Source organism: Rhinatrema bivittatum, chromosome 6 (genome assembly GCF_901001135.1).
Source record: "Rhinatrema bivittatum chromosome 6, aRhiBiv1.1, whole genome shotgun sequence".
Classification (NCBI taxonomy): domain Eukaryota; kingdom Metazoa; phylum Chordata; class Amphibia; order Gymnophiona; family Rhinatrematidae; genus Rhinatrema; species Rhinatrema bivittatum.
The window spans coordinates 163,231,677-163,257,496 of record NC_042620.1 but is presented as its reverse complement, the minus strand read 5'-3'; the positions used below and the strand labels follow the sequence as shown (position 1 = coordinate 163,257,496).

Genomic DNA, 25,820 nt, shown 5'->3' with positions numbered 1-25,820 from the left:
TCCAGTCCAGAACCTCTCTTGACCATTTGCATGAAGCTGTATGGTTAGTGATAAAAAAAAAAAAAATCACATATGGTCTACAAGAAACTGTAGAGAGACCATGACTCATCTCATTTGGGATAAAAGTAGGATTTAAACCCAGCTCTCCAGAGTTACAAACTGTTAAGGCACTGATCCACAGAACTATCTGGCTCCTTATTTATCTTTTAAAAACAATGTAAAGAATATTGAGTTTAACTCAGAAAAATATATTCAGTGCTGAATTCATTGAGTTCTTTTTTCATATACACACAGAATGGGGGAAAAACCCTTTACTCAGCACCTTAGTGTGCTATTGAAATATATTCTTTTTCTATAAAATACTTAATAGCATAAGGATGGAAGGCAATTATGGTCTGTCATATCTTTCCCACAAATTAATAAGGATATGCAAGGAAAAATTGTTTTTTAAAATCATTTTCATTAGTTTATTTCACTACTTTTTAGTGTGCACTATTTCAACTTAGTGTACATTTATTGGAATTTAGTGCACTTTAAATCACATATAGGGTCATTCATCAAAATGTGTTATGGCATTAACACACATGATAATGCATTAACGCATGGGATAATAGTCTTATTGCACGGTGCAAATGCAAATTTTTGAAAGGGGTGGAATTAGGGAGGGGTTTGGGCAGGATTAATTAAAATGAGGGGCAATATCACACCATGCGATAGCATAACACATGCTATCACACGGTTTTAACGCTGGAAATAATTACACCTTTTTTTCCTGGCATTAAGCTGTGCGATATGCCTGAAATGCAATTCACAATACATTTTGTAAATTGCATTTTGGCCATTCCCTGGGCTTGAGAGAGAGAGAGAGAGAGAGAGAGAGAGAGAGAACCTAGCAATAATACACCATAGGAGGTGTAGCTATTGAGAGCGAAATAGGCAGCGAAAAGGCACCTACCTTTTCGCTGTCCGTGGTGTCGGCGCAGAGTCAGCCCCGGTGACGCCCCGACTCCTCCTCTTCCGGGGCCGACTCCGCCTCGACTCTGCCCCCATCCTGGTATCGCACGCGATAAGGGACTTTTCGTGTGCGAAAGGTCCCTTATCGCGTGCGAGCGGCTTGGAAAATGAGGCCCTTTGTGTGTGAAAGGTTGTCCACTTCTTCTCTAGTCATTCCCTGCAGTGCTTTATGTCCTCATATCATACCACATCCTTAAAACAGAACAGTAAGGCTAGGGGCACTGGAGCCTTAGCTTTCACACAAGGGCTTCAACTCTGCACCACCTTTTTTGCAGGACTTCACACAGAGCATCCCCAGAATTCATTTAATACAGGCTGTTTGGTATGGGAGGCAAGATGGTCACCCTTTCTACCAATTGAGGCTCCAGAGACCCAATCTCAACTCCTGCCCACAGAAGGAAGCAGATAAAACAATGTCAAATTAGTAATTTTTACAATATAGAAAAAATAAATTATAACTTTGATGTCTTTTATCTTTTCTTTTTGTTTAACTTTAATGAAATGTGAGCATTATTGATGTTATATAATTGTAGGCAATTAGATGCGTGTTAGAGCATAAGTGTGAGCCTGAGAGATGTATGATTGGGAGGGATATGTGTGGTTTGTGAGTGTCCTGGCATGTATGTATAGAAGCAAGTTTCTGCAAACTGCTTTGAAATGACAAAATGCTCTGATATGCGGCAGAGGTTGATGTTCTCTCTCTTTAAAAGTGGCAAGGGGCTGCGAAATGGAACCCCTTAAAATCTTGTTCTGACACTTTTTCTTGTTCCATTCCAATTCAATATGAGAGAGTAAACGGAAACAAGGTGGCACAGCAGCCCATGACAAAGCTAACATTTGTTCCTCGTAGGATTAAGTAATGAGAGTTACATGCAAAAAGGGAGACTCAAAAAGTTGCTCCTTCTCTGAGCAGGCATAAATTATATTTGTGGGTAGAGGCAATCAGAAGATGATTAAATGACACATTAGGGTGATGCAGAGGGCATGAGAAAAGTGTTTATTCATCAAGCGGAGGCCCAAAATACTGGGGATGAATGGAGCCCCAAATTTTCGTTAAGGGTTCAGTTCTATTAATGCATTTGCATGATGGGATTAAGAAAAAAAGGAAGTATTCAAATGAATGTGTGCATCTCATCTAACTATAGATGCATTTGTTTTGTTCACTTGTTATAACACAGATTGATTATTTGAGATTATTTTCTTATTTCATTTGTTAGGTTATAAAAATACAATCACTTACAGGCTGTTGTCCAAGCACATGTTGTCTATTCCAGGAAAAGAAAGCATTGCAGAGACTAGGTCATTAGTGAGGTTACTGTAGTTCCTAAAATTTAATTTTAAATAGAAGAAAATGTTAAATGACTGCCAAAACATCATTTATCTATTAAAATATATATAGTACATGTCACATAAAAACATCTATACTGCACAAATAACTAATGTTCAGAAAAAGCCATTCTGTAATATTATAATGTAGAGACAGGGTCCCATATTTAACTGACTCAGGCAAGAAAGTAAGTACAGAAAACAGTGAAAAACAGAAAATAATTGCAGTTATGTGTCTGGCGATATAACATTCACTATCATTTTGATGGACTCCTATATTATGAAATTAAGTTTACCATGGAATTACCCTAAACTTCAGGGACATATGGACGAATAATAAATCATGTTGGTCATCTCTAAATATATTCACAAGTACTTTTACCTGAAATGTCCATATTTGTAATTCTATATAATAAAATGCTACAGTTATGCAGATATTAAATCTTTACAATTTACTTCTGATTGTGTTTGCTCTACCTCTTTAGTGCTTTTCAGCACATGGTGGTAAAGAATTTGCAGTCTTTACTACCATGTGCCAGGTCTATCTGAAGACACATTATCTTCCCTCTAGGTGGATCAATCTAGATACAATTTGGTGTGAAGGCCAGTCATGGACCTGGAATGTTTTCTATTGAAAATTACCTCAACCAGTTGAGTCTGAGATCATTTTCAAAAGGGTCATGTTCAAAAGTGTGAAAAGAATGTAAGCAAACACATGATTTTCACGTCCTTCCTTAATAAATACCCTGGATGTGTGTCCATTATTTCCACCATTCTAAATTTAAGTACACTTTACATTGAATGTTGAAATATGAATAATTTTACTGTTCCAGTTTGAAATTACTGAATTCCGAGTGGAGTATATTTAATTATTTAGATTTAGCTCATGCCTCTTCATTGGAAGCTTAAGGTTAGTTACGCTGAGATACAGTAGATAGTTCCCTGGATACAGAAAGTTTACAATCTAAGGGGGTCATTTTTTAAAGTCCCTTTTCGCATGTGATAGCTAAAAAGGGGCAGATTCGGGGCGGCATCTGCCCCGGAAGAGGAGGAGTTGGGGCGGACGCCGTGAAGACAGCGTGGACGGCGAAAAGGTAAGGAGCCTTTTCGCTTCCAATTTCGCGCCCAATAGCACCACCTTTTACAATGGCGCTATTGGGTGCGAAAGCGGCAGCGATCGCACCGCGGAGGTGCGATCGCTGCCAGCTATCGCAGGCCCGCCTCCCGTACCGTGTGATTCACGATGTCGCGGTAGGTTAGAAAATCTAGGCCTAAGAGCCTGATTTCCTAAATATTTTTCCCATAGACACAGAAAAGGAGAGAAGCCTTAAAGATGAATTTTAAAAACTGGTGTCCATATCAATTAGGAGCTGCACACGCAAATTGGGCTTACATGTGCCCACCCTACTTTCATAACTCAGAGATGCACACGCATCTTGGGCTGCACGTACATCTCATTGAGTTTCAAAAAGGAGTGGGGCATAGGCGTGGTCTGACCGGGGCATGGGCAACAGATGTGTACGTATCTACCTACAGGCCTGGGCATGCGCCAGGTCCCCTGCCACATACAGTTACTTCTGCTATGGAGGAGGTATAAGTCAGAAAACAAAACCAGCTGTTTTGGAGAGGTTTAAAGGGTCTGGTGTAACTGGGGGGAGTACAGGCTATTAAACCAGGGGGGTTGGAAGACCTAGCTCATAACTGGGCAAACTGGTGAATGAACTGGTGAAACTGGCAATGGTGTGGACATGTGCCCCTTTTAAAATTCCCTGACTTATGTGGTAGAGGTGGCATTTATGCATCTAGAACAGCCCCCAATGATGCGCCGGCCACGACACGCCCCCAACACACCCCCGACACCCCCCCCAGGAAAGTCCCGGGACTTACGCACGTCCTGGGGCTTTGCGCTTGCCGGCAGCCTCTGCAAGATAGGCTCGGCGCGTGCAGGGGGGGTTTGGGGTGGGTTTGCGGGGGTTACGCGTGTAACCTATGCGCATAACCCTTTGTGTTATTTTGACCAATATAAAGTTTGCTGAATTTTGCAGAATTTTAAGTTTTTGTGCACAGAATTTATATTTTTTATGCGCAGAATTTTAAAATTTTTTGTGCAGAATTCCCTTAGGAGTAGAACATGTAGAAATATGGGTCAACAAACAACCCGTAGATGACAGCTTTCCATTGGACTAACTCACTACATCTGTGGCTAACTCTGAAGAAGTATGATTTTGTTCAACAAGTCAGACAGTTTACAGAGTGAAAATGCTGTTTCCAGCCGGGCCATGAGAAGACTCCTGACCAAGCCTGTCTTGATGATGTATTTTTATTTGCCTGTTTATATTACTTACTCAAAGACGACTGATTGGTCTGAAGAGCCATACAGAGAGGGTGAAAGCCTGAGTGCTGGATAATTCTGAGCTCCCTGTTTAAATGACCCAATTCCCATGGATGCTATCACGAAGAGCACTGGGAGAACGATCTGAGCTATGTAGCCCTTCCAGTTCCGGCGAGAATTGTGAAATCTCTTAATAAATATGGCTTTAAATTTCTTCAGCATCAATGTCAAACCGCCCAATTTTTTTGTCCTAGTGAGAGCCAGATCTGTTCAAGAAAAAGAAAAATATGTTAAGCAGTAGGATTTTGTGAAATTTACATTTTTTATTTGGTTGAGGAGATAAAAAAAAAATAATGAGCAATTATATAGTTTCAATCCTTAATCTAATAATCTAAAAAGTTATTATATTAACACCCTGCTTTTAAAGAGAAAAGATGTAAAGCGTGTCCTAGCCAGTATCCCTTCCTTTCTTCTTCTGCCCAGTCCCCTGATGGAAAAAAAATTATTTGGCCTGATGCCAACTTCCTCTTTTCCTTCCTCCAACTACACAAATGGGAGAACAAAAGATTGTCCTGGTCCGAGTGAAGATGGTGCATTGGGCCAAGACAATATTTATTTTTGCCATCAGGTATTTGGAGGGAGGGAGAAAGGAATGGACATCAGGCTGGGACACAACTGTTTCTTTTTTTTTTATTTTTAAGGAAGTAGGGAGCGAGGAAGTGAATGGATTGGCACTGGTGGTGGTGATGGTTTCATTTTGAAATCGGTGGGTTCACTTTTGAGATGGGTGCAGGTAGGAGGGAGTGATCCCCAGGTTGTAGTTGTGTGTGCTTTTTTTTTTTTTAAATAGGATTTAGCTGGTCAGTGCCATATTTTCAGTATTAAACAGCTAAGTTTAGCTGGGGAACCCAGAAGCACTAAATCTAGATGCTCAAATTTTGACCAGCTAGATTTAGGATAATAGACAGCCAAAAACCTAGCCAGTTAGGTTCAGCTGAATATTCACCTAAAGAAAAGGGCTGGTGCGTGGTCCGGCCTGCACTTATATTTGTGGTCACTGATCCGCCCCCCTTAAGCCTCCAGCCTCTTTCCCTGAACTGGAGTTGGGGCACAGCCCCGGCTGTGGCCTCCCCACCCCTCTATGGGGATGGGTGGGCTCCTATTGTTTATTTTGTATGCTCTTATTACCTCCTTTCACTCCCTAATTTTTTCACATCTCTTTTCTTTTCCTTAAATGCCCATAAGAGATAGAAAGTTGGGATAGGTGCCTAGCAAAAATGTATTTGAAGGTGTATTGAAAGAGGCCTTACAGAGGGGCACAAAATGTGATTTCTGAAACAAATTACAAGACTGTTACTTTCAAAACCTTTTTCAATTTTCATTTTCAAGTGGTTTCTTTATTTTAAGATATGTCACCAGGGGATTTTATTTCATTCACAAACATCTAAATGGACTTGCACAGCACCCACACATCTATTTCACCGAGAGAAATGATCACTCAATCAACAATTTTGTTATTTTGTGCTAGTCTTTGTTAACTCAAAAAAAATGCTACTTGATCATAAGAAGAACCCACTTTAAGGTAATGCCTAAGGGAAAAAAAATGTGTACCATCTCTGTCAGGAAAGTCATAGCTGGTCACAGAATTCTCATCGCTGACCATAAAGTCATTATTAGGTATCGGAATCGCTCTTCTGGACCAATCAGTATCATCTTCTTCTCTATCTAGGCCTTCAGTGAGTTTAAGAAACACCTTCAGGATGGAATAACATAATTTAATAAAGTTATTTTCATTGACTGACCAACATTCATCCTTTCTAGTTTGGTTCAGTTAGTAGCTTCTTACTGTACTCAGAGCAGTAGGGGTGTAGTCTTAGTTCCTGGTCTACAATTAATTACAGTGAGGTCTACAATTAGTTACTAGCAACTGTAACATGGAATAGACTTAGTTTTTGGGTACTTGCCAGGTTCTTATGGCCTGGATTGGCCACTGTTGGAAACAGGATGCTGGGCTTGATGGACCCTTGGTCTGACCCAGTATGGCATTTTCTTATGTTCTTATGTTTTTTTTTTTAATAGGATTTAAGTGTTTAACTTTGGGATTTAGGATTCTAAATAGACTCTTTTGAAAATTTACTAGGAACAAATGCCTAATTTTACTAGGCACCTAAATTTAGGAGTTTAAAGGGGGTGGCTACAGAGACAGGATGTTAGGAGCCTAGCACTGATGTTAGGAGCTTAGCACTGATTTTCAGAAGAAGGCACCTAACTAACGGGCTGATACAATACAGTGTGCTCCCCGAGTTTGGACGCATGTTTTCGACACACTAGCTCTACCCCTTATTCAGTAAGGGGTAATAGCGCGTCGAAAACGTACATCCAACCCCCCCAAAACTAATAGCGCCTGCAACATGCAAATGCATGTTGATGGCCCTATTAGTTATTCCCATGCTATATGGAAAGTAAAATGTGCAGCCAAGCCACACATTTTACTTTCAGAAATTGCGCCTACCCAAAGGTAGGCGTTAATTTCTGCCGGTGCCAGGGAAGTGCACAGAAAAGCAGTAAGGTCCTAAAAGTTGGAGGTCCTAAAAGTTTAAAATAGTAAAAAAAAAAATTTTAAATCAGCTCGCGGCTTGCGGGTTGAAAACCGGAAGCTCAATTTTGCCGGCGTCCGGTTTCCGAACCCGTGGCTGTCAACGGGTTTGAGAACCGACGCCGGCAAAATTGAGTGTCGGCTGTCAAACTCGCTGACAGCCGCCACTTCCATCAAAAAAGAGGCGCTAGGGACACGCTAGAATTCCTAGCGCCTCTTTTTACCGTGGGCCCTCATTTGTATAGGCCACCCTCTTGAATCGCACGCCCAGAAGAGTGGCCTGTGTGCGCGCCGGGAGAGTGGGCGTTCGCCAGTTCTCTCGCACATTTTTCTGAATCGGCCTGACAGGATCCTATATCTAGGCAAATAAATAGCAGGCCTATATTCAGCACCTAACTTGTAGGACCCTAAATTTACATTAATTTTCAGCTGAAAACTTAGGATTCTAAGTTCCAAAATTAGGATGTCATTTACCAAGTCACATTAGGTGGTTACTATGTGGAAAACGCTTTGCAGTAGCAATAACGTGGAATATTTTAAATACTGTTAGTTATTTTACCCTCAACAATGTGAGTATGGTAATGAGCTGCTTTGCATACAAATGCTTTGCAAACACTTACAAACCAACTCATTACTAAGCAATCACATGTAAATAAATTTATGTGGCTTACCTGGAAAATCACAAATCTTGTTATTTAAATGAAAGTTAGCTAACAGAGATCCCAGGGTTCCCGGGGCTGTCAGTTTAAGGGACTCAAGCTTTCTGAATGAACCCCTCCAAGGAGTGAAAATCCCCACAGGTCTTTGGAGATCCTTGTTCCTTTCCCCAACCCATCTCTAGTGGCAGCCCTAAGGTACAAAATGTCTAAAAATAATACTAAAAGTCATGTGAAGATGGCCCTGCTCTCCTTCTCAAACCTACCCCTTTGAAATACTTGCCTTCCCGGCCTCTGATACCTCCTATAGGCACCCCCCCCCCCCCACTTTAACCTCACCCTTCCTGGTCACACCTTAGTATTCCTGGTGGCTTAGTGGGGTTTGAAGTCCCACCTAGACTCCAGACTCTATGCTAACTTAAAATGGCACTTAGCTGCATTTCAACTTATGCCCCTGTCACATGATAGGGTATTATAGCCTAGTACACCCCACTATATCTTCATATTCTGGGAAAAAATACTGCGGCTTAGAAAATGATTCCCTCAGGGACCTAATTTAAGCACTTATACTTAAGAGCTCAGCATTTTTTTGAATGGTTCCTAATTTCCTAGGTTTAGAAGCATAAAAAGTGGATGGCTACTGGGTCAGAGTTAGGGCAGGGAGACAGGAGAATTTTCAAAGGAGTTATGCATGTAAATGTAACATATTATTGTAGCAATTTTCAAAAGCCATTTACCTGTGTTACGAGCATTTAACGCAGGAAAAACCTATTGACAATTCAATGGCATATATAAAAACTCATTTACACAAGTAAAGATATTTTTTAAATCGTCAAAAATCATTAAAGAGTGTCACATGATAGGAGCACTGGACGGCCGATTCCGGTTCCGATTCACATCTCTAGTGCATAAACATGTGTAAAACCCAGTTTTAAGTAAATTCTGGTCGCCGTATCTCAAAAAAGATATAATTGCGATGGAGAAGGTACAGAGAAGGGCGACCAAAATGATAAAGGGGAATGGAACAACTCCCCTATGAGGAAAGACTAAAGAGGTTAGGACTTTTCAGCCTAGAGAAGAGACGGCTGACGGAGGATATGATAGAGGTGTTTAAAATCATGAGAGGTCTAGAACGGGTAAATGTGAATCAGTTATTTAGTCTTTCAGATAATAGAAAGACTAGGGGGCACTCCATGAAGTTAGCATGTGGCATATTTAAAACAAATCGGAGAAAGTTCTTTTTCAGTCAATGCACAATTAAACTCTGGAATTTGTTGCCAGAGGATGTGGTTAGGGCAATTAGTGTAGCTGTGTTTAAAAAATGATTGGATAAGTTCTTGGAGGAGAAGTCCAATACCTGCTATTAATTAAGTTGACCTAGAAAATAGCCACTGCTATTACTAGAAACAGTAACATGGAACAGACTTAGTTTTTGAGTTCTTGCCAGGTTCTTATGGCCTGGATTGGCCACTGTTGGAAACAGGATGCTGGGCTTGATGGACCCTTGGTCTGCCCCAGTATGGCATGTTCTTATGTTCTTATGCTCTTATGCTTTTGAAAATGAGGCCCAAAGTTAGGAGCTTAGCACTGATTTTTAGAACTAGGTACTTAACCTAGGGGCTTAAATCTAGGTAAATGAACGGCAGGCCTAAAATTAGATCATAACATTTAGAGCCCTACACTGATGTTAATTTTCAGATGAAAACTCAGGATCCTAAATTTGGCTGCAAATAGCAACCTAACCTGGGAACCTAAATTTAGTGGCTCAGATTATCTTTGCTATCTGCTATGTTTGCATGAATTGATATTGCCCACAGAGTCATTTTATAACACAACAGCAGAAATGTAGTGAGGAACATCATATCACAATTTTTTACAGCCTGAGCCTACAGCATGCAAAATGATTGAATCAGCCCAAGTATTTTACTTGTGACAAGCAGTAGCCCATATAAGAAAACAAATCTGCAATGAGCACCACATTATTAGTTACAGTGAAATTGAATTAACCAGGATTATTTAATATTTGTAAATCATCAGATTCACAAATAGTTCTATATTGCTTAAACTTAAATTACAGAGGTCAGTTTTCAGACAGTCCATCTTGGAACAAAGCTTTCGAGTTTTACCCTCAGACTTTGCCCCGCGTTTCAAAGAGAAAGTAAGCAAGTACTTTCCCTATGAAACTTGCCAGGGATGCAATGTACCTGGTACTTCCATTTTGTGTTGGTATATTTTCTACACAAAATATTCAGGTGAATTTTCAAAAGAATTACGTGTATAAATGTAGCATACTATAGTACCAATTTTCAAAAGCTATATTAACGTGTAAAGTGCACCTAATTGAGTAAATCCTACAGACAATTCAGCAGCATATAGTGTAGCAATTTTCAGAAGCCCATTTACACAGGTAAAGTGCATTTATATGTATAAATCCCATTTTTAAACACATTAATGTTTTTGAATATCAGGCCCAATATGCGTAAACTTGGAAATATAGTCTATATATGCTATTTTCTGATCCCACCCAAAATACCACCCCACCCCTCAAAGTGCAAGTGTTTTCGACAATTTGCATACTTTTAACTGTATTTTGGGAACCCAATTTTTAAAGTGCCAATTTACAAGGTAAATCGCTATTTGCCTGCATAAATGACTTAAAATTGTCCTCTCCATGCATACAATAGCAAATTCCAGAAATCAGTGGAACGAATCCTGGTATTTTTTCATTTCTGTTGACACAGAACCATGAACTAGTTATCCTAAGCTAGATCAAAACTTAAACAAATCACTAATGTGCTCTTTCATTTTCTATTTCTCTTACTAAGTGATTATCAATAACATAATAATGGCTTCATACCTCTTCTATAGTAGTGTCTGATATTCCATAGCATCCGATCTGGAGATCATTCATGTCAGCGTCAAGAGATCTGAGGAGAGACAGGTAGGATCTGGAAACTCCAGCATTATAGGAGGGAAGCAAATAGACTAACTCTCCTCCAATATCCTCCTTGAGGCTGGCTTCTGGAATATGAGACTGGATCAGAGCCGTCACTGCTTCAGTGTCACAGAGGTTTGTTGACTCTAGATTTCGGTACTGAAAAGGAGAAAAAGTAGGTCAATCATTTAAAAAGAAACCCCTGCATCTCTCAAGGCAGCATTACAAGCAAAGGATGCAAAAATGCTTCTTTGCTTGTGTATACTGCGACTTCTTTTCCATTATTGTGAATTACTGGCAATTACTGTGAATTACTGGCAATGTCAATGAAATTGCCTAATTTGGAATGGTTCGGGAAAATTGAAAAATGATTGAATTTTTCCCAACGGTCGACCCCTGTGACATAGTGAGCACAAGATGGCACCGGCCATCCATTGCTCTTACCATGTGACAGGGGCTGACCAATGGCACCGGTAACCCCTGTGACATAGTAGGTCAAAGGCTATCGGCGCCATTTTGGGGGGGGGGGTCAGGAGGGTGAGGGGTTTGTTTAAATTGGCTCCTTTAGATGGCCGAATAATTCAGCGAAGATTCGTTGTATTCATGGGGAATCATGATACGTTTCGCTTCCCCAAGAATACAATGAATATGGCCATTTACGTTGCGGATTACCAATTCGTAGGGAACAAATGCTCACTCCTAACCCCCAAGGCCATGGTAGCTTTTCAGGACCTGAAGGAAGCATTTCTATAGGAGCCCCGCTTTCACCATCCAGACCCTAATCACCCTTCATCCTAGAGAGGAGGAGTTGGGGCCGTGTTGAGTCAGTACTCTCCTAAGGGCACCCTGCATCCGTGTTCTTTTTTACCCAGAAGTTCTCTGCTGCTGAACGCAACTACGGGTTAGGCGACAGAGAACTCCTTACTATCAAACTAACCCTCGAGGAATGATGCCAGTGGCTGGAGGGCACACAACATCAGTTCACAATCTACACTGATCATAAAAATCTCAAATACCTGCAACACGTTCAATGTTTGAATGCCTGACAGGCCTGCTCGTCTCTATTCTTCACCCGCTTCAATTTTGACTTGAGGTACCGTCCAGCAAACAAGAATGCTCGGGCTGATGCCATATCATGCTCGTTTCTGCCGGAGGATCTTCCCGAACAACCATAGCACATCATAGATCCAGCACGAATCCTTTTGTCCATCTCCCAGACTGTTCCTCCAGGGAAGACAGTCATTCCCCGCAGGCTCCGTGAAAAAGTTTTGGAATGGTCCCACGATTCCCATGTGGAAAGTCACCCTGATCGGGTTCAGACTCTCGCTCTCCTTCAACACTACTACTGATGGCCCCAAATGCGATGCAATGTCCGAGCCTATGTGGACTCTTGTCCCACCTGCCCACAGCAGAAAATGTTGGCAAGATGACCCTGGGGGCTGTTAGAGCCATTGTCAGCCCTCAGGGAACCCTGGACCCACTTGTCCACTAATTTTGTGGTGGACCTCCTTCTTTCTAATGGCAACACTGTTATTTGGGTGTTGATCGACCGCCTCTCTAAAATGATCCTTTTTGTCCCATTATCAGGTCTTTCTACAGCTCCCGAGCTCACCTAACTCTTCTCTCAGCATGTGTTCCATCTTCATGGGTTGCCTCAGCATGTGGTCGCCGACAGAGGCTCTCAGTTCACAGCCCACTATTGGCATTCTTTATGTAAAAGTTCAATATAACACTGGACTTTACGACTGTTATCATCTGCAGGCCAAAGGTCAGGCTGAACGAATCAACCGTTCCTTAAAGATCTTTCTCCGGTCATACACCAATGACCAGCAAGATAACTAGGTCAATCCCTTGCCCTGGGCAGATTTCTCGCATAACTCCTATTTCTGCACCTCTATGGGTTCTTCACTCTTTCAGATTATGTACGGGAAACAGCTAATTCCTCTTAACGTTCCATCTCCATCAGCTATATTAACAGCTATGGAACTTCAGAAGCTTTGGATTCCCACTTCTGGGTTATTACAAAAGGCAGCCACTCAGTCCAAGAGATCAATGGATGCTCATCGGAGATCAGCACCTCAATTTACACCTGGAGACAAAGTGTGGCTCAGTACATGCCACATCCGTTTGAGACTACATTCTATGCACCTAACACACAGATACATTGGTCCATTTCCCATTATCAAACAAATGGGGCCAGTAACCTATTGGCTACGCTTAACTAGTTCATTAGGAATTCATAACGTCTTCCACGTCTCTCTACTCAAACAGCTGGTACTCTCATGGCTCTCTCAAAGGTCACCCCTGCCACAGGAAATTGCTTTGGAGTCCAATACCATGTATCAAGTATGGGAAGATCTGGATGTAAGGAGATGTGGCCATAGGCGGGAGTACCTCCTCGCTTGGGAGGGATACGTCCCTGAGGAGAACACTTGGGAGCCGGCCTCCAACATTTTGAATAAAAACCTAATTAAGCAACTCCTTGCTTCTCATCCTGGAAAACCAAAACCCTTAGGAGGGGGGCTTAGAGGAGGGGGATACTGTTAAGCTTATTGGCCATAGAGCCCCACAACCGACTTCACTTACTCCCATGGCGGAAGCAAGCCTGGGCTCCCTGGCAGCGGCAAGGAGCCGCTACCGCCACAATTTCCCCTTTTCGAGTGGCTCCGAGCCGCCAGCTAATTTGTTCCTGTCTCCTCCATAGCTGGGATGCCGCCGACTTCCTTGGGCACAGGATTGCTCCCTAGGCGTGCTCGCACACCTCCTTCGGCTAGTTAAAGAGCCTGCAGTGGAAAATTGCTGTCGGCCCTTCCTGATGATGTCAGTCTTTCAGACCTATATAAGACTGGACTCTGCTTTCAGTCTTTGCCTTGGCAAGAGGTCTCCTTGTGAGCTACGGTTTGCTACTGAGTTCCTCATCTCCTTCCTCACTTTCTTGGATCTCCTCTGCTCTGACCCTGGACTGGACACTGACTATGGAGATGCACTGCCTGCCTCAACCCCTGCCTGGAACCCAACCACGTGATACGCTACCTGCCTTGACCCCTGCCTGGAACTCGACCATGAGCTATGTAACCTACCTCCATCCTCGTCTAGAGTCTGTCCTCATGCTCTGATGCCTGACTTGGTACTACGCCTATTCTCCAGCACCTATCCTTCTCCTGGAACTCCATCATCATCAGAAACCGTATGTAAGTCCAGCCAGCCCCGGCACCCAAGGGCTCAACCTAAGGGGAATGTGGGCTGGTAGTTGTGAAGCTCCAGCGGGGTCTCTGCCTGTCTCCAGCCTTGCCTACCAATGGTGGAGACATGTGGGGTCCTCCCTACAGGTAGCGTCATCTCCTCCTCAGTCTAAGGGTCAATTAATGCAACACATAGCGGGTTTTAAAAAAGATTTGGACAAGTTCCTAGAGAAAAATTTCATAAAACATTATTAGCAAGGTAAACTGTAAAAAATAATTGTTATATAAGGGAGCGAGCAAAAAGAAATAGAACTACTTTTTGGGATCTTCCAGGTTCTTGCGACTTGGATTGCTCACTGTTCGAGACAGGATGCTGGGCTAGATAGACCTTATATTATTTTGACCCTAATATATTACAATATACAGCAGATCATTGCTTGCTAAATCTATCCTAAACTGGTACTTCAAATGTGCGCATATCACAAAATGTAGTTTTAAATTATACAATGATGATTATTTTTATGTCTTTCTTGTTCTTCTTGTATGCTCTATTATTTTTAGAATCATTTATGTTATGTTTATGATAATATATTGCAACTATGATAGCTTTAATTTCTCCTTCATAGAGCACTACATAAAATACTAAAAAGTAATGGGGATCACTGTAGGGGGATCACCCATACATTTTGTGTTCCTTTCTAGTTTAGTAGCACAAATATTCTGGGTGGGAGATACTCTAGGATGCTCTTTGTTCAGTTTTATGTAAAATGTTTCAAATAATACTGTCCACTGTCCACTGGAAGGCATTTGGTTTGTGTGTGTGTGTGTGTGGGGGGGGGGGGGAGGGGTGCATCAATATGATATTTTCTTTTTTGTTGGGAGATTTGTCCCAGGAAAGTGTATATTCTAGTTCATTTGGTGGGAGTTTGCCCTTTCTAGGTTGGAGCTGGGAGTGAGAGGGAACTCCAGGATGTAATGAGCCTTGAAAAGCCAGTCCATGGGCTGGTGGTGCCTGGGATCCTCTCCAGTATGGAGAAGGCCCTGCAGAGGCTTTTCCTCTTAAGGGAAAAGGTCAGACTCATGGCATGAAAGGAAGGATTTCTTCTCCCTAAGATGGAGAAAAGTAGTGCCCAAGGTGATTCTTCCACTAGAGGGAAAGGCCTGGGTGAGAAGGAATAGGGAATTATCCAAGATGAGGAGGGCTCCAAAGAGTTCCAGCAAGTGGAGGAGACTGGGGAGTTCTGCACATTGCTTGAAGGATGGAGTCAGCAAGACCAATGAGGAGTGTAAGAGGTCCATGGAGGTATAAGTTATAGAATGAGATATAAAGAGAAAGGTCCCAGGAGTAAACCCAATGTCCCAATTCCCAATGTGAATTGATGTTTAAAAGGAAGAGATTCTCCTGTCCCTGTTTGATAGGACAGTTGTATGAGAAAAGTGGGGGCGTGACGTGGGAAACTTTGAGACACAAAAGTATCTACATTCTGTTAAAATGATTTATAAGGTTATGGGAGGTTGCTGGAGAAGAGAACTTGTATGGAGGGCACTGAAGCTCTGTGCTCTGTTCAATTGAATACTGGAAGACTGGCATGCTAATCTAGGACACACAGTATTATGTTACTGTGTGTTTTAATCTGACTGTATATCCTGTGAACCCTGATTATTCAGCCATGAATACCTGTCCTCTTCCAATCTGTACATAGGTTTCCAGCTGGAAGAACCCAGAAAAAATAAAGTTGGAAGCTTTTGAACTGAGTGACTATGTTCCCGGTAAGATATTGTTTGATCCAGCACTAGCTGGGAACATGGGAGAGGGACCAGGATCATGGAGGGGAGGGGAGGCTCATCAAAGTCCATCCTTATTTATGTATTTATTTATTTATTAAAATATTTATGTATGTATTTATTTATTTTTATTTTTTTATACCGATGTTCCTGTATACAATACATATCACACCGGTTTACATGGAACTGAACTGTCGCCTCAGGGGCGGAATACATTATAACATAATAACATGTTGACATAGAACTTAAGGGAGAACTTAAGGGAGAAAATACTTAGCATACACCTGTATCATATAAGCCGTACTAGGCTTGCCAGCTAGAAATGGTGTTACCTGCTCTGCTTCTATAGGGTTCACTTCACATCTGCATGTAGGTATTGATTTTATGTTGGATTTTATTATGTATATTAAATCTATAAGCTGCTTCTATTGTAAGTTTCACTGGTTATGCAATATATACATTTTTAAATAAATGAAATAAATTAGAGATACTGCCCATCATAATATTGGGACAGATCTACTCAACATTTCATGTACTCTAGAGATGGTGCTACAAAAAAAAAAAAATCCTAAAAAATCCTAAATAAATAAATAAATAAATAAATAAATAAATGGTACAAATTAAGCAAATATGAATACTGACCTTTTTAGTGAGAGTGAGGTGATATCCATCTCCAAACTTTTCTTTGAGATAGAGAGGAGACCCACAGCACTTGAGTCCTCCTTGCTCCAGGAATGCAATTCTATCACTCAAAACCTCTGCTTCATCCAAATGATGAGTTGACAGAATAATGGTTTTGCCTGAAAAATATATATGAATATTGCAATTTATTAAAAGTAATTGTAGAAATAAAAATGACAATGCATGCAATAATGACATGTACTATATTGTAATCCTATATTCCTTCCAAACATAATGCTCCTAGTGTAATAAAAGGAGAAGGGGAATTCACTTACAGATGTCCAAAATGAATAACTAGATATTACAATTACCACTTTTCATCAAGACATTACATAGACAGTGCCAGATCATTCATATTCCCCTTAATCATTCACCCTACTCCTAACCGATGACTTTTATCTTTCCATTGTTTCAGATCTTGAGATGCAACACTATATCAAGGCTGAAAGCACAATCTGCCTCTGTCACATGGCCTGGCACCCTTTCCCCTGAGCATGCTAAAATGGCTGCTCAGCCTTTGACCCTCAATCAGCATCCATGATGTGGTGTCAGCAGATATATTGGAATAGAATAGCACCAAGGATGTCCATTCCCACTCTCATTTCTTGAGTCATGGTGTTATATCTTTCTCTGAATCAAATAGCTTGCCTCCAGAACCACAGTGTTTTATGACCTATTGCAGACTAGGCTAGCCCAAAGATGTACTAATAGTAAAAACTCTAACCGAGAGATAGGCTCAGGGTACTATTAGACACACAAATGGGAGGCAATAGCTTTTGAGATCAGCAAATTTGGTTCCCAAGAAAAAACACATTTCAGGCCTGGGCAAACTTCTCTGGCAGAGTGTCAAAGTATCATGGGATATAGCTTATTATCAGGGATGGATTTAGTATTTTGTCGCCCCTAAGCACCTTTGGTGCTTTCACATCCCAGTCTGTTACAGGGTAGCAAAGGGATGTTCTCTACTGAGTGAGATTCAGCAGAGCTGGAAGGCAGCAAATCTTAGCCAGCCTTCTGCCCCTAAATGTTTGCTATACTAGGCACAGGCATAATGGGTACTTATTGACAAATCCAGGGCTGCTTAGTTTGAATATTGGAGGCTCAGACAAAGGATAATGTTCCGCACAGTAAACCTTCTGTCTTTCAAAGAGAATTAATCTGTCCTCGCCATTGATGGAAACTGAATTTTATTAGAAATATATGTTCAGTCAAAGAAAATCTTAAAGTTGAGAGGGCAATTTTTAGGCCCATTTACCTGGGTAAATTGATCTGACAAAGATTGCCCTTTCTGATCCTATTACATTATATATATAATGTAATATATATAGCATGTATAAATTTGGCTAGGTTACAAAACTGATATTTTCAAGAGTGTGTAATACATTGGTCAAGTAAATAACTGGTGAAACCCACCTCCCAAGGGAGACAAAGAAAGACCCTACAGCATAGAGTAGCAGAGATGGTAAACATTTTTAGTCAAGGCCCTATGGACTTGATGTGTATAGACTTTTTGACTTTAGAAATGGATTCCCAGCGTAAAGAGAACATTTTGGTTGTGACAGACCATTTCACCAGGTATGTTTAGGCATACCCCACCAAGGACCAGAAAGCAGAGACTGTTGCCTGACTATTAAGGGATAAATTCTTTGTGAGCTATGGTCTCCCAGCTTGGATACACTTTGACCAGGGGAGGTATTTTGAAAGCAGACTCATTAAAGAGATTTTTATTTATTTTTTAAAATACCACTTATACAATTGATTAATTGATCTATGCGGTGTTCAATGCAAAGACACACATAAAATTCAAAATAAAACAAAATGTAAGTAAAAGCAGAGAAACAATAAAACAAGCAAATTAATAGTTAAAAACATTAAATAGGGTATATAAGATCAGCCTTAAAATTAAAGGTATTCTAATGATAGTTGGAAAAAGAAAAGCTAAACCTATATCTAAGGTACTGCTGGTCTTTTCTTTACACTTTCTAAATAGATTTTCATTTGTTCAGGATCATAATAGATATACCTTTTCCCTTCATGTTGCATTAAACATTTGCACGGGTATCTGATATTAACCTGTGCCCCCATCTTTCTAGCTTCCTGACTCAATGCAACAAAAACTTTCCTGCGAATCTGTGTATCTTTCACAATATCAGGATATATCTGAAGTTTTTGCCCAAGAAACATTTTATTTCAGTTCTTCAAAAATGTCCTTAGAACCAAGTCTCTATCTGACGAGAAATTAAATGACACTAATAAGGTACCTCGTTGTTCTAGCTGTTCCTCTGAGGGAGTCTCTAAATAAGCCGTCAGATCTAAATCCAAATTAACATTAGGATGACCTTTCTTTATCTCACTCCATTTTTTATCAATGGAGCAAAATAAATTTTTGAGAATAATGGCAACTTATCTGAAGGCAATAATAAAACATCTTTAAGATATTTTTTAAATTGTTCCTGCAGAAAAATTAGCTTAACATTAGAGAAATTAAGAACTCTCAAGTTCAAGTAACACATTTTATTCTCCATATTTTCTAATCTCCTTCTTAAAACTGAATCATTGTGGTCTGCACCTTCTGAACAGATGCTATATTATTTGTAATATCTTCAATTTGTTCTACATGTTTATTTACCTAACCAATCAGGTGAAAAATGAAATAGGCTGCAAATATCTCTCCTATTATTGTCTTGAGTGCTATATACATTTTTGTTCCATATTTGTGTATTCTATGACTCTTCTATTTCTTTATAACTGTTTAAATGAAATTTAAGTTTGCTGATGTTTTGATGTAAACTTATCTTTTGCGATGTAATGTTTAAATAATGTATAAATAAAGAATTAAAAAAAAACCCAAAAAAAACTACCGTAAATCTAAATAATATTGTAAGCAATGGTGCAAAAATATGTTTTTAAAGCTTTTTTAAATTCTTTGACATTGGGTATGAGATGGATGCTTTCAGGTAAAGAGTTCCAAAAAACCGGTCCAGCAACTGAGAAAGCACATTTATGGGTAAGATCCAGTTTACTGTTTTTATTGTAGGCACTTCGAGAATGCATTTATCCATTGAACGTAATTGACGAGATGGTTTGTAAAGTCTTAGCATTGAGCATAACCAAATTGATAAGGGATTATAGGTTAAATTGTGTATTATAATGGGAATTTTGTATTTAATATGATATGATATTGAAAGCCAATGCAGAAATTGCAGCGTTGTTGTAATATGATATTCGGTATTCGTATTCATGGGGGGGCAGATACATTGCATTCGACAAGGGGGGGGGCCCCCAATCCGTTCATGCATTCCATTCTTATTCGTTTCCCGGCTAAAATTTAATTAACTACAACCCCCCACCCTCCTGACCCCCCAAGACTTGCCAGTGGGGGTCAGGAGGGTCCCCCAAGACTTGCCAAATGTCCCTAGTGGTCCAGCAGGGGTCCAGGAGCGATCTCCTGCACTCGGGCTGTTGGCTGCCAGTAATCAAAATGGTGCCTATAGCCTTTGCTCTTATTATGTCACAGGGGCTACAGGTGCCATTGGTCGGCCCCTGTCACATGGTAGGAGCACAAGATGGCACCGGCCGTCCATTGCTCCTACCATGTGACAGGGGCCGACCAATGGCACCGTAGCCCCTGTGACATAGTAAGGGCAAAGGCTATCGGCACCATTTTGATTACTGGCAGCCGACGGCCCGAGTGCAGGAGATGGCTCCAGGATCCCCACTGGACCACCAGGGATTATTGGCAAGTCTTGGGGGGAACTGACCCCCCAAGACTTGCCAGTGGGGGACAGAAGGGTCCCCCAAGACTTGCCAAATGTCCCTAGTGGTCCAGCATGGATCCGGGAGCGATCTCCTGCACTCGTGCCATTGGCTGCCAGTAATCAAAATGGCGCCGATAGCCTTTGCTCTTACTATGTCACAGGGGCTATCGGCGCCATTTTGAATACCGGCAGCCGACGGCATGAGTGAAATAGATGGCTCCCGGACCTCTGCTGGACCACCAGGGACTTTTGGCAAGTCTTGGGGGGGGGGGGGGGGTCAGGAGGTGGGGGTTTTGTTTAATTTCGCTCCTTTAGATGGCTGAATAATTCAGTGAAGATTCGTTGTATTCGTGGGAATCGCGATACGTTTTGCTTCCCCATGAATACAACGAATATGGCCCTATATGTTGCAGATTGCCAATATGTTGAAAATGAATGCACACCCCTAGGAGCCAGTATGTGAGTTATTTGGTGCATGCTTACAACTGCACATATAGGGGCGGATTTTAAAAGCCCTGCTCGCGTAAATCCGTCCGGATTTACACGAGCAGGGCCTTGCGCGCCGGTGCGCCTATGTTCCATAGGCCTGCCAGCATGCAAAGCCCCCTCCTGACCCCCCCAAGGCTTGCCAATAATCCCTGGGGGTCCAGCGGGGGTCCGGGAGCGATTTCGTTGTCGGCTGCCAGTAATCAAAATGGCGCCGATAGCCTTTGCCCATACTATGTCACAGAGGCTTTCGGCGCCATTGGTCAGCTCCAGTCACATGACAGGAGCACAAGATGGCGCCGATGGCCATGTGACAGGGGCTCACCAATGGCGCCGGTAGCCCCTGTGACATGGTAGTTCAGGCTATTCGGCACCATTTTGAGCAAGCCTGGCAATAGCGCACAACATGGGCATGAAGGATCAAATGGCACCCGGGACCCCGCTGGACCACCAGGGATGTTCGTAAGTCTTGGGGAGGGATCGGGATCAGGGGGGGGTGTTGTATTATAGTTAATTTATATGTTTGGGGTGGTTTGGGGTGGTTTTTAATTAAAAAACAAAATTTGTGCCCCTCTCCCCAGGCAAACCCGAAAAACGAAATTTCCCCGAAATTCGGGGAAAATTCTTTTCGGGTTTCGGGGCCTCTGAAACCACAACGAATTAGGAAATTTTGTGTAATTTCCTAATTTGGGCGAAAAACGAACCACATCTCTATCTAATACCCAAAAGTAAGGAAATGATGCCTTGAAACTTTGGTCTAAAGGGGAGGTGCATGCAAGAGAGTAGCTTCTTGTTGAGGACAACAAGAAATTTAAGTGGGTGAGAGTGAAATCCACCTCCCAAGGGAGATGGTGGTTAAAGAACATGCTACCATTTAAGTGAACTTCAGCAGAGGAAAAAATAGAGGACAATGTAGCTATGTAACATGAGCCACCAGCCCAGGAAAACCCAAAATGAGATTGAAAAGGTTGCCGGTCCCCTTACTGTGAAGGTGCTTAAATGACCATTGAATAGATGAGTTAGAGACTCAGGTAGGGAATTTGCATATCACAGCCCCCTGGAAAGTCCTACTTTGGAGAATTCTGAAAGAGAAAGGGATTTATGAGAGAAATGAACTAAAAAAACAGTACTAGGAAGCAAACAGATTCTCACCCTGACTAACTAGGGGAGTTACCTAGGGGGTACCTAGTTCCCAGACAACAGAAAAAAAAGCCAGCAGGATAGAAGGGTGTGCACATATTATCTTTCCATGGTCCTGCCTGGGTCTTGGCCTTTTGGCTGAGAGAAGGTGACCCATCCAGGCTGAGTAACAGTGAATGACTGGCCATGAGCTTAGTAGAGCTAAAATTACTGAAAGCTGAGACTGCAGAGGTCCTGAATCACTGAACACTAAAGACTCCATGAGCCTAGTGAAGCTGTAAACCAAAGCCAGGGAAAACCCTCTTACCAAAGGAAAAGAACTGAAGCCTAGCAGCATTCCAGGAGGTGGGGTCAGGTCCCCTAGGAGGGTATGGACCCCAGTGACAGGTAGAGACAGGTCCCTAGAAGAGCGTAGATCCAGCATTGGCACAGACCTTTCAGCAGAGTGGAAGTGGCACCAAGGACATGTTAGCGATTTAGATACAATGGATCCCCCCCCAGGCCAATACTGCCCACCAGCCCAGTTACATCTTTTTACATGGGTGAGACTTGGGAAAAAAAGAGAAGGATTATAATGACACTTGATTAAGCAGGAACACAAAAGGTCCCTTCTTCTATAAAATGTTCTTGCTACCTTATAGAAATGTATATAGTTGTGTGGCCTGAGACTATTAACCAGAAGTTGATAAGTATGCTGTTTGACATCCTAATAGTGATGTACATAGTCATTTAGAAAAGTATATGCTTATATAATATAATAAACCTGTATATATTTGTACATACTGCCAGCCTTGTTCACAGTCCCATTTGTTTTCCTGTGGTGAAGGGAGGGAAATCCCATCCACCAACACCTTCTTCCCCAAGTGGAGGCTCCAGGCACCAAGAACGTGAGGACCGATGGAGTCTGCCCTGGGGGGGGGGGGGGGGGGGGCCTCCTGCCAAGTCGGTCCCAGACCTAGGAACGCCCCGCAAGGTAAGCAGTCAAGGGTGCATTACACTGGCATTCCTCAAGTTGTGTTTATTTGGATGTATCTTAGTTTGAAACGTATGAAGAATTCAAACTGAAAATGGCCATTTTCAGTTTGGATCATTTCAAACAAAATGAATTCCACCTATCTAACAAAACCCCCAAAGTTTTCAGGTGTTTCATTTCAGGAAATAGTATGTGCTTGTGGTACCTTGAGTGGTAGTGGCTTGGACACAGCCAGAGGAAAAAGGGAGGCAGACTGTGGTTGTTCCTTAAGTGCAGTTTATTTACAGTGAACACAAACAAAAGTGTAGTCACAGCAAAATAAAACAACTTAGACCTCTCACCTTGGCTTCAGGTATCTCACAAATAACAAAGAGTAATGCAAAGCACAAAGAAATCACTTGGAGGCAGCTCACCTTAGCTTCAGTTAAGTCCCAAATTTAAACACAACAGGTCTTAACAATATCAGTCTCAAACCTTAAACTTAGCAGGACTTCTCATATGTTGGGACTCTGTCTCTTCCCCTGAGCCTATCTAATCCTTCTAGGCTCTGAGTCTTATACTCTGGTGATGGGCTCCTCTCTTTACCCATGATTCCCTGCAGGTCTCAACCCTAAGGAGGACTGGGCGAGACTGCTGTACTTGGTCCCTTAAGGTGGTCTAAGAGATTTTTCTGTATACTCTTTCACATAACCTCCCCCTCAGCTCAGCTTTGCTGGGATGAGTATCTGCCTAGACAAGGGATACATCTCTTGACAGGAAATTCACATTGGCATGCTCCCTTCCTGCCCTATGTCAGATCTTGTAATTGAAGGGCTGTAATGCCAGGAACCATCTCATCATTCTCGCATTGGACTCCGTGTTTCTTTTCAACCATTGGGCAGTTGGTGGTCCGTTATGAGCATGAAGTACTGTCCCAGCAGGTAATAGTGCAAGCCTATTTGACTGCCAAGGCCTCCTTCTTAACTGTCAAGTAACGCCTTTCATGTGGCATCAGCATGAAGTTAATGTAAGCTATGGGACTTTCTTGGCCATACTTCTCCTGGACTAAGATGGCTCTCAAGCCAATGTGTGAGGCATTGGTCTGCACCATGAAGGGTTCAGTGAAGTTCAGGCTTATCAGGACCAGTTCATAGCATATCATCTCCTTCAGGGCCCTGAAGGCCTTCTCTGCTTCCTATAACCACTGGACTTTCTCTGATGCTTTCTATACCAATAGCCTTGTGAGAGGCTCCACCTTCTCTGAGTAGTTGGGAATAAACATTCTGTAATATCCTGTAAGGCCTAGAAATACTCTAATTTTTACTTTGGTTTGCATGATTGGCACCTGGGTGAACATCTGAATCTGCCTGGTCTGTGGATGCACCTTGCCCTTCTCCAGGATGTAGCCCAGATATTGGACCTCTTGCCCTCCCAGCAAGCATTGTCTAGGGTTAGCTATTAAACCTGCTTTCTTCAGATTGGTTAGCATTGCCTGGAGTTGGCTAAAATGCATCTTCCAATCAGGGCTGTAGATCACGATGTAATCCAAGTTGCCGGCTGCATACCCTTGATGTGGACAGAGCAGGTGGTCGACCAATCTTTGAAATGTTGCGGAGGCGTCATGAAGTCCTAAAGAAGGCTACCACAATTTGGGCTGAAGAGAAACTGAAATTTAAAGTCTAGCAAGGGTGGAAGGGTTAGGGTTGAGGGAGAAAGGAGGGGGAACCTGGAGGTAGAGTTTTTTGAAAAAAAACCACCCCAAAACAAAATAAAAAACAATTGTATCTGGGTGTGAGGGGTGGAGGATGAGAAGAGACTGTCACTGACTCCAGCCTCTAATTTTTGTAACCCATCCAATGCAGGGAATTTTTGGGAGCAAGCAGTAGAGCTAAGCCTTTGGAGCTCAGGTGAGAGGGAGGAGGGGACTGGTTAGGGCATTTAGGCTCGGGATCTTTTTTTTTCATTAGCATCGCCACTTAACCAGATATCTTTTGAAGATATTCGATTCAGTGGCAGGTTATCCAGTCTCACAATGCTGGATAATTTTTGACCTACTAAGAAGCAGGTCTAAAGTTACCCAGCTAACCTAACTGGATATACCCAATATTCGGCTAAGTTAACCAGATAGCTCAACTCTTCCCTGGAATGCCCCGAAACACCCGTTTTTATCTGTCTAAAAGTTATCCATCTAAATGACTTTTGAATATTGTCCCCTCTGTATTTAATAATATGGTTTAGCTATGTTTCTGTTTACAGCATTGCATGGAATTTTATTCAAGTTCACTTATGATGGTTGTCTGCTCATGAGCTTCCACGGCCAGGGTGCACCCTACAATTACTGCTAAAATGAACAACAATTAGAAGTCAGGAGGGCAATCTGACCAACACATGCTTGGATGGGGCCTCCTTACCCTGAAATGTTTGTAATGGAGAGAGGTCTGACCATTCGTTGCCATCTAACTCTATGATAATAAAACGTCACCACTATGAAATAAGGGGTGATTAGGCCATTCCAGAGTCCTTGGTGGATCCACTTAGATGGTGGCAATGAAAATACGAGTGCCTAATAACTGGTTTATGTCTGGATGGACCCTGTTTATTATGGAAATTTAAATATAATACAGAATAAATGTTGAGATAATTTTATTCTCCAAATCAGAGTCCCCTTGTCATTTTTGGTATGAGCCAAATTCATGGAGGAATAGAGAAGATGAGGATGGGGATGAGGAAGGAGGGGTAAAGGGATCAATTAGGAGGTGCAAAGCTTATGGGGTTTGGCTGGGCAGAGTTGTGTACTGGATTTTTTTTCACAACTACCCAAGCTTTCTTGTGGAGAGTACAGGAATCTATATTTTCTCATCTGTTCATCATCCACAAAAATATAAGGGCTTTTTGTAATTGTTACACTAGTATAAAGGCTGCAGAAATCAAGTTAAGGATATTGTAAAATGTCCCTGTCAGATGCTGTCCTAGGTGT

General features: G+C 41.9%; 1 protein-coding gene across 1 annotated transcript in view; it reads right to left on the bottom strand.

Moving 5' to 3' along the window:
• Positions 1 to 25,820, bottom strand: part of ABCA12 (ATP binding cassette subfamily A member 12) — a 615,834-nt gene that overhangs the window by 193,800 nt on the left and 396,214 nt on the right. Inside the window, exons 31-35 of the mRNA XM_029607914.1 lie at positions 16,469 to 16,626; positions 10,782 to 11,018; positions 6,284 to 6,425; positions 4,686 to 4,938; positions 2,255 to 2,338 (exon numbers count right to left, since the gene is read on the bottom strand). Coding sequence (XP_029463774.1) covers positions 2,255 to 2,338; positions 4,686 to 4,938; positions 6,284 to 6,425; positions 10,782 to 11,018; positions 16,469 to 16,626 — 874 coding nt within the window. The remainder of the gene's footprint in view (positions 1 to 2,254; positions 2,339 to 4,685; positions 4,939 to 6,283; positions 6,426 to 10,781; positions 11,019 to 16,468; positions 16,627 to 25,820) is intronic.